The 15,219-nt window shown below is 46.3% G+C and overlaps 1 protein-coding gene across 1 annotated transcript in view; it reads right to left on the bottom strand.

The window, feature by feature from the left end:
- Positions 1 to 15,219, bottom strand: part of RYR3 (ryanodine receptor 3) — a 371,986-nt gene that overhangs the window by 95,393 nt on the left and 261,374 nt on the right. Inside the window, exons 48-54 of the mRNA XM_060096078.1 lie at positions 14,397 to 14,617; positions 10,899 to 10,989; positions 8,832 to 8,972; positions 7,340 to 7,503; positions 4,832 to 4,910; positions 1,272 to 1,361; positions 45 to 191 (exon numbers count right to left, since the gene is read on the bottom strand). Coding sequence (XP_059952061.1) covers positions 45 to 191; positions 1,272 to 1,361; positions 4,832 to 4,910; positions 7,340 to 7,503; positions 8,832 to 8,972; positions 10,899 to 10,989; positions 14,397 to 14,617 — 933 coding nt within the window. The remainder of the gene's footprint in view (positions 1 to 44; positions 192 to 1,271; positions 1,362 to 4,831; positions 4,911 to 7,339; positions 7,504 to 8,831; positions 8,973 to 10,898; positions 10,990 to 14,396; positions 14,618 to 15,219) is intronic.

The raw sequence follows: 15,219 nt of genomic DNA on the forward strand, positions 1-15,219 counted from the left end.
GGTTCTATTGGCCTAGTGTTGGCCTCTGGGCGTGATGGTCATACCTGGCTGGCCTGGGACACGCTTCGAGGCTTCTCATTTTCCCGCTGTTGAAACAGGGCTTCTCCCTCTTTGGTCCTCTCTACCGTCCAGCCCACAGCCAGCATGGTTTTCAGGGACTCTCTGGCAGGCCAGCGATACATTTCCTTCTCCTGGAAGAACATTGGAGCGGAAGAGCTGTGCAGGGCACGCCCCAGCACTGTGGCCGGCTTGTCTCCCGGAAGAGAGGTCCTCCCACAGTGGGGGGGGGGCTAAGTGGCTCCAGCTTCCTCTCACTGGGTCAGAATACCCTCTGCAGCATCCCGTCTGAAACACGTCATCCATCTTCCTGAGGTTTTTAAGTATAGGACCCCGCAGTCTCCTGCTTTTAGAGGGGATGTGCCAGACATATCCACAGTTTGTGGAGAAAGCAGAGCAAGAACAGGAGAATGACTTCTTCCCTCCCCCCACCCCCCAGCACTGCCACCTCTGCCTACTCTGTGCCCTGCCCACTGCACAAGCGTCGCCCGCCCTGGACCCACCCCTTTCTCTCCAGAGTGACTTCTGTTCTCTGGTAGGTACTTAAGATGGGACACGTCAAAATGCATTTGCACAAAGCTCTCCTCGGAGCATGGGAAATAGACTTTCTTAGATTTAGAATTCTCTTTTGAGCCATGCACAATTTTATAACTGGTCAATATGCATATAAAGATACACATGTCATCCTTTACCTGTGACACTGGGTCTAAAGCCTACAAGGAACTCTTACTGATCGCAAGATAGGAATTCAGAGTTGAGTTGAACCAAATTTCATAATTAAAAAAAAACACAAACAAACCAAGAGACCTGTCCACGTTTCCCTGGGGATTCTCTTCTCTATTCTTTTTATCCGTCATGATTGGAAGTCCTTTCTATCTGAATTTTCTCCAACAATGCAAGTCCCCCCGCCCCCTGCAACAATCTAACAGAAGCCCTTCTTAGTTCAGTTACAAGTGAAACACAAATGCATTTTGGCCCAGCCTCTAAGTGCTGACTGGTGCTTCTCTCTCCAATGGGCTTTCAGAACCAAATAGCAGAATGGGAGGCTGGGTTTTCAGAAACCAGTCTTGAGGCTGTGGCCCATGGGCCAGCTCCTGAGGAGTCTGCCAAGTCCTGGAAAGTCTCTAAGAAACTGGATGGTGAATGTGCCCTCAACTCCTCTGCCATCTGATATAATTCCCAGGGAAGGGAAATTAGCACGGCCTGGTCCTTACCTTCTCTGTTAATGTCTTGAAAGGCCTGATCAATGGATGGGTCTTCACATTTTCATCCAGGGAAATTCCATATTTCCATCCATTCTGACTCTGTAGAAATGTTCTCAGTTCAAATATCCATGGCACCCAGAGAGCCCCACTATGTGACCCACCTCCCAGCTTCAATTTTCACTGAACAAATAGAATAATGGAATGTGACAGAGCTTGGAAATTTCCCTCCAAAATGTCTAATTGATCCTTTAGGGCTGTCGGGCTCTCTGCCCCCTGAATTTTGAACCCTGCTCCTTTATTTCTTCTCGTCTTAGTTGCTGTCCCCTCCACTTACTCGCTTGTGTTTCAGGCCCACTACAGACAGATGTATGCTTCAAAAGACCTGAGAACAATGCTTTTCAGAACAATGTGTCACAATCACAGGCAAGGACAGACGCCAAGGCTAAAGGCTTGTGAGTATTGGACCTACTGGCCACGGCATGGAGGAGGCTGATTCGGTTTGCACCCCTTGCCCGCCAACCCCAGAGCAAAGCTCTAGCAAGCCATGTTTCTAGAATCATAGAGGTTTAAGAATTTCAAAAGTCATGCAACAAACATTGGTTGAATGCCTATGACAGTCGGTGCCAAACTCTGTCCCAGGCACGGTGGATACAGAGATAAATAAGGCTCTGTTTTCCATAATCTCACAGTTCAAAGACTTCTGGTGGCTCTTTCTCAGCCTCTGCCAATGTCCCCTTGTTAATGTGGCTGTTTCTCAAGTTTCTCTCCCTTCTCAAGGAACACTGTCCCTGGGGGATATAATCTAGGCCCATGGTCCCTAAGTGGACTAATCCTAAATCAGCATTGCCAGCCCAGATCTCTCTCCTAACTTCCATACCTATTTAAGCTCTGCTTGGATGGCCATAGGTACCTCTCAACAGGTCTGAAACAGCACCTGGAATTTCACTTCTCTAAATGGCTCTTCCTCTCAGGTTCCCTGTATCTCCGTGAACAGCACCAGCTTACATTCACTTTTCAAGCCGGAAATGTGGGACTCTCCCTTCTCTGCACTCTCTCATGTGTGTTCAACCTCCCAGACCTATTGGTTTGCCCCTCCTTCACCTTCCTGCCAGTGCTTTAGCTCAGGCCACCATCAGCTGTCACCTGGATTACTGCAACGGCTTCCTATGCGGTCTCCCTGTCTCCAGTCTTGCTGTCTCTCACGGATTCCATTTTCTACACCACTGTCAAGTGAGTTTTATAAAATACCCTGCTCAGGGCACTCTGCTGCTTTAAAGATTTCTGATTCCCAGCCGCCATCATGGTAAAAATCCAAACTCTTTCTGGCTTCTACTGCTGCAGCGAAGGTCTTCTTGGCCCTCTAGGCTCATGTCCTGCCCTTCGTCCCCTGCCCCACTCCGTGACCCCAAGGTGTTGAACCAAGCTCCCCTAAAGCCACCACACTCTCTTGCTTCTCGGGGTCTGCACCCACTGCTTCCATGGCCTGCAGTGCACTTGCTCCCCTGTGCCTGAACAATGGCCCCTCATTCATCACACCCTGTAGGTGTCAGCAGCTCGAGGAAGCATTCCCAGATCCTCCCTATTGGGTTGGGGTCTCTTCCTGTGTGCTCTCACCCCGTGCTCATGCCCATCACAGCACGGCACAACCTATATAATGGCTGCTTTACTTGGTTTCTCCCACCGAGTGTGGGGTCCTTGAGGGCAGGGGAAAATACTCTTTTCCTGTCAGATTATCAATGCCCACCTGGCAAGGGTGAGCAAACTTGAAGCTTCCAGGCTAGTGGATGAGAGAGATTCATCCAATACCATGCCAGTAAATGCATAGTTGGTAACTGGTATATATAAATGTATAACTGTTGCAAATCCAACTATATAAGACTGCTGTAAAAATACTGGGAAGGAAAAGAGCAAGGTGCTAAGAGGGCCTATATCTGAGAAATCTGGGAAAGAGGCGTCCTAGGAATTCACACTGGACAGATTTTGAAGGAGGAATTGGTGAATGGTGTTTTCACACGTGTGAGTGCAGATGGGTACCTGGCTCAGACAGGGGGCAGATTCAGGCATATGCAGGGTGTGTGTGTGTGTGTGTGTGTGAGAGAGAGAGAGAGAGACAGAGAGAGAGAGAGAGAGAGAAAAGAAGTCTAAATGAAGGGGATATGGCTGGAGGGCAGAGGGTGAAGGGAGAAATGAGGCTAGAGATGGTAGCAGAGACCAGATTAAGCAGTGCCTATCAGGCCATATTAAGGATTTTGACGTTTACATGAAAAGAGTTGGAAGTCATAAGGGATTTTAACAAGGAGAAGGGGCTGGGTTGGAGAACATGACCCATTTGGGAGAATCTGACCAAATTTGCATACTGAAACCATCATTTGCCTGTAGCGTGAAGAACAGACTGGAGAAAGTGCACGTGGGCAGACTAGTTAGAAGGTTATCACATCATCTGGGTGAAAGATGAGAGCAGCGTGGACTAAAACCATGGCATGGGCACAGAGAGAACCATTCAAATTCAAAAGCGACTAAGGAGGTAAAATGCACATGGCTTAGGGATGGATTGGATATTGCGATGGATTCATGTGTTGTCATTGGCTGCTTTTGTGCTACACCAGCAGAGATGAGTAGTTGCAGTGGAGACTGTCCAGCCCACAAAGCCTAAAATGTTTATTCTCTGGTCCTTTATAGAAAAAGCATGCCAACCTCTGCTCTAGAATCATGAGTATTAGCCCATTCTACAGATACAACAATTGGAGTCATCATGAGGTCTAAACAGGGGTTCAGGAAAGAATCAGAGCAGAGGCTGAACCAGGGCGTCAAGCTGTCTCTCATCCAGGGTGCATCCAGGCAGGTGGTTTCTGCGGCCTTGCTGTGGAGACAGGTCCACCGTTACGGGCTGTAAACTGCAGCTGGGCAAAGGCCCAGTGCTTAACTGGCTGCCCACAGGACTCCGAGATGTCTTTGGCATTCCTCCCCATGTGCCTGCCAGCATTAAAGGGCTGACAGAGCAATTAAACTTATTAGCAGCCTGACCTCATGTGGTGAAGAATTTTAAACACCAGCTGGACAGGCTTACTAGTAAGGGAGAGTCTGGAAGTTCCAGCACTGCCCGCCACAGGAAGCCGTGTGTCCTCCCTAGAATAAAATTCAGCTTGCTGGCAAAATGCAAGGGTAAAGCTTTCCATTCAATTTTCCCTTTTTCCGACACTACATTCAAAGGAAACATTTAATAAAAGCCTCTGGCCCCACGTTAAGCCTTTATGTCAAACACACGCAAGCATGTGCTTGGGCACCGACTCCAGGAAATGCAACCTGAAGACAGACATTAACACTCCCAGAAGCTATCGTTTTCTTGAGAGACACAAAAAGCCCCATCAGCAACTGCCCCCGCCCATTTCTCCGATCTCCACCAACCCTGGGAAATTGCCGCTCAGAAATAATGAATGCCACTGGCATGGCGAGTCTGTCACTTAGACAAGTCAGGCAGACTTCCGGGATTGGACCCTTTCATGTTCTTGGGCTGTTGTTTTGTTTTGTTTTTTTCCCCTGACAGTTTTCGGTTGGATGATGATCCCTACCTTATCACAGGCCCATTTATCATGTGAGTGCTCAGCATACTTGGTGACGATGTATTCCAATTTTTCAGGCAAGGAGAAACTGTGAAATGAGGGGGAAAATAAAATTACAGCCTCCCCAAGCACTTCAGTCACATGTACCGAAAAGATGGCCAGAGCGAACAATCAGCCATCAGAAGTTGCATATGAACAACCAGCTAACCCCAAATTTGAAGTTGGACCCCAGACGCAGTGACCTTCCTGAGCTCAAAGCATATCCAGGAGTAGGTCTCAGACACACCCATGGCTAATCAGAGGGCGTCTCTGCAGCAGCCTCTGCTTCACAGGTGGCCTCCCTCCAGCTGCTCTGGGTTCCCTTGGCTCCTAAGAACCACTTTGGCTCCTGGGCCAGACCTGTCCGGGTTAGACCATGAGAATCCCTTCATCCAAAGACACTGTCCTGCCATCTCACAGCTCTGATCTGCGGATGGCAGAAGTGGGTAGCTACAGGACCATATGATGCAAAATAGTGCTTGTCTACCTTTTGGGGTTTGGTGATTCATGTTTAAATACTAAAATCATGGCAACCCAGTAGGCACACCTGTCAGCTCTGTTAGCCCTGCAGCTTTTGCCCCTTCTGTTGGCAATACACCTTCACTTCGTTTTAAGGAATACGTCTTCCTGACTTGCGTGCAGTCTTATGTGAACTGTCTCTAAGGATTGGCTCTGACGAGACCAGTCAGACTCACTCTTCCCGGAATTTGAATCTTTTTTTTTTTTTTTTTTTTTGCTGCACTGCATGCTTGTAGGATCTCAGTTCCCCGACCAGGGACTGAACCTGGGCCACAGCAGTGAAAGCACTGAATCCTAACCACTAGACCACCAGGGAACTTGGAATGTGAATCCTCAGTTGAGTGAGACTAGGACAGCAAACTCTTCAGGGTGACTCATCCAATGTGGACACCTGGAGAATGTCCATCTGGTCACTCTGCCTTAGTTCCTGCCCTTGCTGAGGCCTGCTTAGTCAGCCTTTCACTAGATTTTAATAATGACCCCCACATCCTTGCAATAAGGCCCTTTTCTGTTTAAGTTTTGGTCACAGTCCCCATTACTCATATTACTCAAAGAGCCATACTGATGTCAGAGGTCTATTTGAAGAAATCAGAACTCTCAAAAAAACACTGGGGCTTCCCTGGTGGTGCAGTGGTTGAGAGTCCGCCTGCCGATGCAAGGGACACAGGTTCGTGCCCCGGTCTGGGAAGATCCCACATGCCGCGGAGCGGCTGGGCCCGTGAGCCATGGCCGTTGAGCCTGCCATCCGGAGCCTGTGCTCCGCAATGGGAGAGGCCACAGCAGTGAGAGCCCTGTGTACCCCAAAAAACAAAAACAAAAAATAAAACACCGAATGAGTCATCATTAGCACACCATTGCTTGAGTACCGCATTGTCTCATAATGTTTGTAAAAGTGTCCAAGTGATCACACCTTTTGTCCTTCTTCAGCACACTTATGTTTTCACAGGGCCAAGTTCTCCAAATCAATACCTGCCTTCCCTTTGGCCTTAGCTTGAAGGCTCACCACACCCCTTACCTCTTCCTTACAGCAGGTTCAATTCGGTTTCCCATCATCCGCTCAGCTCAAGGCTCTGCTGATGGAATATGTATTTACTTTTCCCAAAGATGAATTTTATATGCTATCACAAGCTCCGGGGAAGGGCTCAGGCTATGGCTCTCATCTGAGAACTACTTCCATAAAACATAAGTCCAAGGGGCTCACAGAGGATGCCTTCTTTTCCCTGCTCATTCTACAGCAGTTTGGGAGCTTTTCGTTGCAACTGCAGCTGGAGAAGAAGCCTGTATGCCCCACGACCCATAATCATAATTGGGGCCATACCGCCAAAGGCAAAATTGAGCAGATCTTGTCTAATACTTGGCCTAATCATCACCAGTGAGGAATGCTGGAGAATCGGGGGAGAAATGCAAAAGCGCTATTGTAGAGTTTTTCCAAAGGTCCAGCATCCGTTGGCAAAAAGCAGGTCCAATCGCTCAAATAAGGACCCCATGTTGTTCTGCCCTCACACCCTGAAGTCCTGCTGGAGCTCAGCTGAGTGTTATTTATGGAGATGTTTTGATGTATGATGTTATTAGTACTGTACAGGCCTAATTCACAAGAGCAAAGATTTTGTCAAAATACTCATTAATAAATTAATTGCATCATTTGTCAGGGTTCTTGCAGTGCCTCAGGTGACATATGTGGAGAGCATCCACCTCTTGTAATAAATAAACCAACCTCACCCTCTAAAAAAAAGCCCAGAATATAATAATACAGCATATAATCAGATATGGATGGATTAATCTTTCAGGAGTTGAGGACAAACTCTAGCACCTAATGTGACTTGTAGTGTCGAGGGACATGATGAACCATGCTGGCAGGAGGGAAGGAAGGGACGCTTACATTCATGGCTACCTTCTGAAAGAGAAACACTGGCCATGGGGCAAAATCTAGGACCAGCTTAGAGATGATTCTGGACTCACTTCGCGGTGTTGATAGGCTTGGGGTCAAAGTTGCCATCTGCGTCCACTGAGATCTGTTTCTCCAATGTGGCTGAGATTCTGGTATCTAAACAGTCTGGTGGCAAGGCCCCAGCTATAGCACTGAGACAGGGCAGGGCCATTCGGAAAAGATCTGGGTCATACCTCTGTGAGGAAAGACAAAGACCACGTTAGCACACATACCAAAACCATAGCCCGCCAGGCCGAACCACTCACCGATTAGCTGGGAAGAAAAAAAAAAAAAGTGCATTTGCCCAGGTTAACCAAAATGGGGAACATGTAAGGCCTGTAATCCATTCTGGTGGAAACTGAGGTATCCGTGTCACAGAAAAGTGACAATCTGTAAAGCCTTCAAGTCACCGTTTGCGGTAAGTTGAGAAACCTTAGATCAAGGTTTAAATCAATATCTCCTAACTAGTTAATTGCAGGAATATCTAAAGGTTAAAGTGGTTCTCACTAGGCCAACAGAGTCTACAAACTTGTCAGCCATAGATGGTTATAGAAAGTGACCCACCCTGTGCCTAGAGAGGGCACAGCAGCTTTGCTGGCTCCCTCAGTAGCTGATGCGGGTCATATGCTGACACCATCAGCAGACTGCTCTGTGTCACAGACATTCTCTCCTGAACCCGGCCAGGAAGGAATCTCAGTTAAAATATGTCAGGTGAGGGACATCTGCTTGTACTAGACCAAAGGAAGATAGGAGGGAAGATCATGTAAGTGTAGGTAAACACCAGACTGCAGCTGTACACCTGCTCCAGACTTCTGTACGAAAACCCAAAAAACTTCTCATTTTCTACCTTTAAAGCTGGTGACCTGTCTACGGCCATACCACCCTGAATGTTCCTGATCTTGTCTAAAGCTGGTGACATCACAAATCTAAATCTTGGGTAAGGGAAGGGGAGGCAGGTGTGAGGCTGCCTACATACAGGTCGGGGCTGTAATCCAATCAGACTGCATGGGAAGGCTTGGGATTCAGAGCCCCGCGTGCCCCCTCAAGCTCCTTCACCTCAGTGGCTGGAAAGCACCTCGCCTGAATGGCGTAAGGTCTCCTGGGAATCCCACGTCCCTGCATCAGGGCAGACGCTAGGACTTCTCTAGGCTTGAACTTGGTGAAGGCCAGCTAACCGGGGCCACACAACATAGCAGGGAAGGAATGGGGGGCGGGGTAAGTCATTAATACTGGAACCAGGAAATATTTCTGTGGTTCACTCTGGAAGTTGCCCTTCCACATATTCGCTTGGTGAGTCTGGCAAGTCATCAACTGCTCTTTCTCTCACCTGTCAAATGAGAGTTGGGGTAGTTCCTACTTGAGAGAGTTGGGGTAATGAATGTGATCCGCTTGTGAAGTGACTGGCACAGTTCTGGGCACATGGTAGATAGAGGCTGACTAGGTATCAGCTATTGTTACGTGCAGGTGGTTGTATCACCGAGGTTGGGCAACCCCCCTTCTCTGTTCAGGAAGCACTGCCATTACCTTATGGGAAAGGGAGTCAAGAATGCCCCAGAAGAGCTTCTCTGTCAGATGCAGCTCATCCTCCACAGCCAGACCGTAGCTCCCCCAGCCTGACGGCAGACAGTAATACTTCCAGCACTGTTCGTAGTGATTTGTCAGAAGCTGGGAGGTTGAGAACAGATGTGCACCAGTGGGGTGGGGCAGAGATGATCCACAGGTATCAAGAGCACACAGGGGAGAAGAAAACAGCAAGGGGAGAGTGAAACCAACAATGGAAACAGTTCGGTTATCTACAGAGAGGCCCCCAAACGCCCCTGGGAATGGTCTGCTCTTGTGCCTGATGAGCTCCAGCCTGAACGGAATCTACCTGATTAATTCTTGTGCCTCCTAACTCATCCCTCGCATTTCCTGGAAAATGGAGAGGAACTGTTTCTACTCCTACTGAGAAAATGCTACCCTCCGGAAGTAGTCACCGTGTGCTGTTCCAGCCAGTCAGGGATGGGAAGAATTTCTTCTGAGATCTTTGCTTATAATAAATCTGGGAGATCCTGGTAATGCTGACATGGGGAGGGGAGGGTGGGGAGTAGGCGGTGGGCCTGCAGATTTTCTCAGCATTGATGACTGCCCCTGGCTTCCCTGCCTTTCACTTGAGCCTTCTGATGGTCCAGCCATGTTGCAGCAGTTCCCCACATGGCCAACAGAGGGCACACGTACACTGCCAATGGTCCCATCTCAGCCGGCGGGATCCACATCCTCCAAGAAAAATCCTGCTGATCTAAGGGGTAAAGGTGAGCTTATTGAGTGCTATCGATGATGTTTCTTTGGGAGACAGAATCCAGCGGACGGCACAGGTCTGCCAAGGAAGCAATGCCAGGTTGAACTGTAAAAACTGTGGTTTTTAGCTGAAGGATTTTTTTCAGATGAAAACTGGGAGTGTTGGGGTTAGAGAGAAGAATGAGCCCGTGGAGGACTGTGGAATCTCTGACAGCATAGAAGCTATCTTCTGCGTGGCGTGGAGAAAGAGGACGAACTAAAAGCTTCTGGGAATTCTGTTTATCCTGGTAAAATGCTTCTTGAAATCCTTGCTTGAACTAGTGATATTTCTTTTTTTTTTTTTTTTTTTTTTTTTTTTTTTTTTGCGGTATGCGGGCCTCTCACTGTTGTGGCCTCTCCCGTTGCGGAGCACAGGCTCCGGATGCGCAGGCCCAGCGGCCATGGCTCACGGGCCCAGCCGCTCCGCGGCATGTGGGATCCTCCCAGACCGGGGCACGAACCCGTATCCCCTGCATCGGCAGGCGGACTCTCAACCACTGCGCCACCAGGGAGGCCCGAACTAGTGATATTTCTGAAAAGAGGGAGAAGTTCTGTTGAAATCACTGGGCAGAATCTTCAGGTGTGGCTGGCCACTGCTGACCCTTTTGAATATGCTAATATGGCAGGTGCCTCAGAGGTAAAAGATGAAAAACACTGCCCTCTGTGTGGGTGGCTGACTCTGGTGTCCTTCTACCTAGGCTCGGATGCTCCCTATACCAGCAACAAAATGTTGGTAATTTGTGGGAAAATCAGCAATCAGGTGGCAAAGAGAGGGCTCTGTGGCCTTAGTTTTCATTAATAAAACAAGAGAAAAGTAGTAAAAAAAAAAGTGAAAAAGAGGACCTGTAACAGAAGGAAAAAAAAAAAGTACAACACAGTATGGAATAGAAAAGAGACATTTTATTTTCTGTAGCCTGAATGAAGAATCACAGGGCCTTCAAAGGTTTTTGAGATTAAAAACATTCTGAAAACCTAATTAGGGCAGGAAAGTACAAAATCCAAGTGCCCTCACTCACCTCTGCTAAATAACAAGGAATTGGTAGAAATCGACGAAGGAAAATTGGAGCAGTTAATGAATCTAGCAGAACTAGTCTTTCCAACCTTGACACTCAAGAAGGGATTTGATTTTGGAGATTGTATTTAGTTAGCTATCAACTTAAAGGAGTAAAACCCATTTAAGATGTATTTTGCTCCCCCAGTTGTGAAGATCATGTTTTACAAGGCAAGTTTCCTGTGCCATAGACTGTTTTTTTCTGTAACAATAGAGAGGTTTACCTTCAGAGGCATTTTGCAGTATTCACTGAGCTGCGGCACATCGAAAACTAGACGTCGCAGGAGTTGCTGTAACGTGGAAGGCCTCAAGTGACTGCAGTACGAAATAAGAAAAACAAAAGGACAGAATGGAAAAAAAAATAAGGAAGAGGGAATGAAAGGAATACTCAGCAATAACCATATATTAGAGCTAAGCTTCAAAACGCTTAGCTCCTAAATCAAAAGATCGTGGATACACCACAGTCTATGATAAAACACTTTAAAAACTGAGTATAGTTAAAATGCAGAAAGAGGGAGTAGGGTTCATGGCTTGAGATCCCTAAGGTTAAATTCCAATCACCATGTGACAGGATGTCCTAGGGTCTATGCACACTCAAAATACAGCCACTGATTACGTGCAAAGAAGTCTATCACAGAAAGAAAGTGCAGGTGATTTTAGAGCCATTGCTACGAACTGACCATCCTCCCGAACTCTGCAAAGGAAGAAGTTAGAGGTGATCAGCTGCACGGGTGGAAGCTGAGGCCACCTTCTGGTGTGATCTGAAGGGTGCTCTGAGTTACTACCTGATCCCTGATATTCTCATTTTTGAAATCATTTCTTTGGGTTAAGGGGCTGTCCTCAAAAAACTCCTTTAAAAGGCAAATTGAGTAATTAGAGAACAATGTATCAAATTATCAAAGCGTTCATGGCCTTGGTATTTGGTGCAAGTAAATTCTGAGATAGAGAAAGGAGATATAAGCAACGCTGATTTAGCCTGTATTTTCAGACTGCCAAACCTTTCAAAACCCAGTGGAACCTCTGGATTCTTCCCAGTGAAAATACACACTTACACACAATTTGGCACGTAAGTTCAGCCCATGAGCCCCTTTCAGAGATGCCTAAGAGCCATGGAGGCAAAGTTAATAACTGATGTTGAATGTTAAAATGCCAGGAAAGAAAGCCTTGGAGGCATCTACAACAAGAAGGATGGACATGAATGGAGATGAACAACAAAGTTTGTCCGTTTCACAACTTTTGGTAGAGCTGGCCTTGCGATAAAAAGCCCTGGAGTGAAGAAGTCAGGCATAATATATAGCAAAAAAAAAAAAAAGCTTGTCTCTAAATGTAGTAATTATAAGCATATAAAGTTCCTCATTTTTTTTACATCGTTCACCCAATTAGCAATATCACCTTAGAGCGACCAACGAATAAAATCAAGGAATAAAAAAAATCTCTAACTTGATTAATTCCCGACTTACTAAAAATAAATTAAAAATCTACGTAAGTGTCAGTTTGTCTGTGTTTCTAGAGCTCAGATGGTTAAGAGGTACAGGAATAGGGCTGTGAGCTCTCTCTATTTTTGGTTTGATGTAAAATTCTAATTTCCCCAAGGTCTGATCTGATTCTTTAAAAACATTTGCTCTAACATCAGTCTCGCCATGACTTTTTTTTTTTTTTTTTTTTTTTTTAACTAGGAAACAGCTTATGCTGGGAGACAGGACTTTTGGTTTGGTTTCTAAGATACCTGCTGAGTTCAGATCTAGCAAAAGGTAGAACAAGATCTATAGCTGTGATCGATGTGGCTACCAGCCAATTACAGAATCGATGCTGATAGAAGACTTTCTTTCTGTGCAGACTCACTGTTTATTCCCTTGGCCACTACTCAGAAGAAAAGTAGGAGCCCATGTACACCAGTAACGGAGCTCTTGTCCTTCCTTTTGAAGTGGCAGCATGGAAACCCTAGTCACCCTATTAATTCCTAGAGGCCTATAGTGTGTTTACCAAGCTTTGTCTCTCTTCTAAGACCAACGGTATTCAAATGAGCTTAATTCTCTGCCAGTTCTAATAATATTGGAATGAATGAAATGGTGTCAGAGTATAGGGCCTGATTTTGGCAGAGGATCTCAGAGAGAAATCCCTTCTATGGGGCCTGGGTGGAGGTCTCCCACCTTCCACTCCACACCCTAGGCAAACAGTACTGTGCATGACACAGTTTGGTCCCTAAAGTAGTTGAAGCCTGTAAGCCTTAGATGATAGAAAGGTAGCAGATAGAGGTTAATTTTAATAAAGCATTTAACATGGAAGGACCATTGTTACATTTGAAATATAACTGTGAGATTGCCTTTTAACTTGATGTCCTAAAAGGACTGACCAATTCCTTTTGTCTAGGCAGCCCTAGCCCCTAGGGCCCCTGGGGCTGATGCGTAGTCATCTCTTGTGTGACTAGGAAACAACCCATTCAACAAGAATCAGGACCAGACCCAACTGGCCGCTAAAGGGGGAACCTGCTGGTCCTGACTCCAGGACAACCTTCAGCAGTGATTCTCAGTCTTGGCTACATCATGGCATCATCTGGGGAGCTTCACAAGCTAGAGGTCTGGCTCTCATCCCTAAAGGTTTTGATTTTTGGGGCCGAGTTGTGGGCTGGCATTGGGGTATTTATTTAGTAGCTCCCAGGTGATTCTAATACATAGCTGAGGTGGAAAGCCACTGGCTTAAACAGCAGAGCCTGGTCCTGGACTATGCTGCTGAGACCCGCCACAGGAAGAGTCCTTCTTCCTTTGACCCTACCAGTCCTGATGGAGTTTCCTGACAATCTCCCCTCTTGGGGGTGACTTTACCCTCTTCCCCTGTTTGGCTCTGATGCTCATCTGTAGCGGTGAATGGAGATGCCTTCTTTTCTTTGTTTCAGGCCTTGTGAGGCCTAGAGGTAGGTTGGTTTGATTGACACTTTTACAGTCTGGCCTCTGTGTAAAGGTCTACTCATTCAGAATAGGAAAATCTGCTTCTGGCTCCATTTTAGGAACTAAAGCATTATTTCTTATATGTGGTAGGGGGATAGGCCTTCCTAGAAATAAACAACTGGTCAGTCCTTCCAGTTCTTATTAGTTCTGAATACTTCAGGCCTGAAAATCAGTCTCATCTCCTGGTTCACCAACCCTCAAGGCTAGAGGCCAAGCTGTCGGCCTCACTTCCCCAGAGCGAGAGATGAGCCTCAAGGGAGAGGCGATCAGAAAGAGCCTGTGGGATAAACTAGAAGTTTCGGATTAAAATATACATACATACATATATATATATATACATATATATATATATATATATACACATATATATATATATACACACATATATATATGTATATATATATATATATATATATGGATATATATATATATAAAATAGATAACCAACAAGGACCTACTGTACAGCACAGGGAACTATACTCAATATCTTGTAATAACATATAATGGAAAAGAGTCTAAAAAAGCATATGTATATATATATATGTATAACTGAATCACTTTGCTTTACACAAAACTAACACAACATTGTACATCAACTATATTTCAAAAAATATTTTTTTTAAAGAAAAAAGAGCCTGCGGCAAGTAGGGGACCCAGCACATCCTTAGAGTCTGAGCATATCCTCAGACTAGATTCACCAGGTTTTGGGTTACACAATTCAGTGCAGCTCATGTGGATGCATACACGGAAGTGAAGAACATAAGACCGGGTACCTACTTGCAAATGGCCAGCAAACACTCCTCTATGGTGTCCCTCTGAGCCTTGGTGAGGGCACGGCCCTTGGAAAGCCTGTATATCGTCTGCAGTGCAGAGTCGATCAGAGAGGAGTACTGTTCTGCGCCAGCAAAGAGAGGGGCGCATCTTGTGAGAAGCGGGAGCACGGCAGAACATAGGTACCTGTTCAGTGCCAGCACGGCCTCGGTGGTGCTTAGGGAGACCTAAAGAAAGAAGATTGAGACGCTGATGAGTCTCCTGGGAAAGACAGAGCCAGGCTTCCCCCTGTACTGCGCTCTCATCTAGCAGGGTGGGGAGGTGTACACATATGCGTGTTTCACTGTGACAGGCTGAACGACTTTCTACCTGGTCTAAAGAGGCCTATGTCTCTTTCGCATCTTAAATGAAAAAGAATCAGTAACAGAAGAAAAGCAATCAATAACCAGAAGAAAAGCAAAGGCTAGCTGGTGCTCACTCATTCCAAATGGTCCACAAACATCTGTTCCCTTCAAAGAAGAAGCCTAAACGCTTATTAAAATCAGCTGATGACCAGTCTAACCCAACACCCTTTTTTTTTTTTTTTTGCGAAGACCAACTGCCAGGCTACTGTATTATTATTCTGGTTTTCGCTCTCTGTTTTCACCGTATGGAGACTCACAAGCTGTCTGTCCTCTTGCGATTTTGAGATTAGTAAACGGTTACAAGCTGAGCAAGCTCTCAGACTCACTGGTTGTGTGACAATTTTACAGAGAGGAAGTGGAGCTCTGACCCCCATCACCTAATTTTTGAGCATTGTGAGCAATTTGCAATCTGATCATTGGCATGA

Source organism: Mesoplodon densirostris, chromosome 4, assembly GCF_025265405.1.
Source record: "Mesoplodon densirostris isolate mMesDen1 chromosome 4, mMesDen1 primary haplotype, whole genome shotgun sequence".
Lineage (NCBI taxonomy): Eukaryota > Metazoa > Chordata > Mammalia > Artiodactyla > Ziphiidae > Mesoplodon > Mesoplodon densirostris.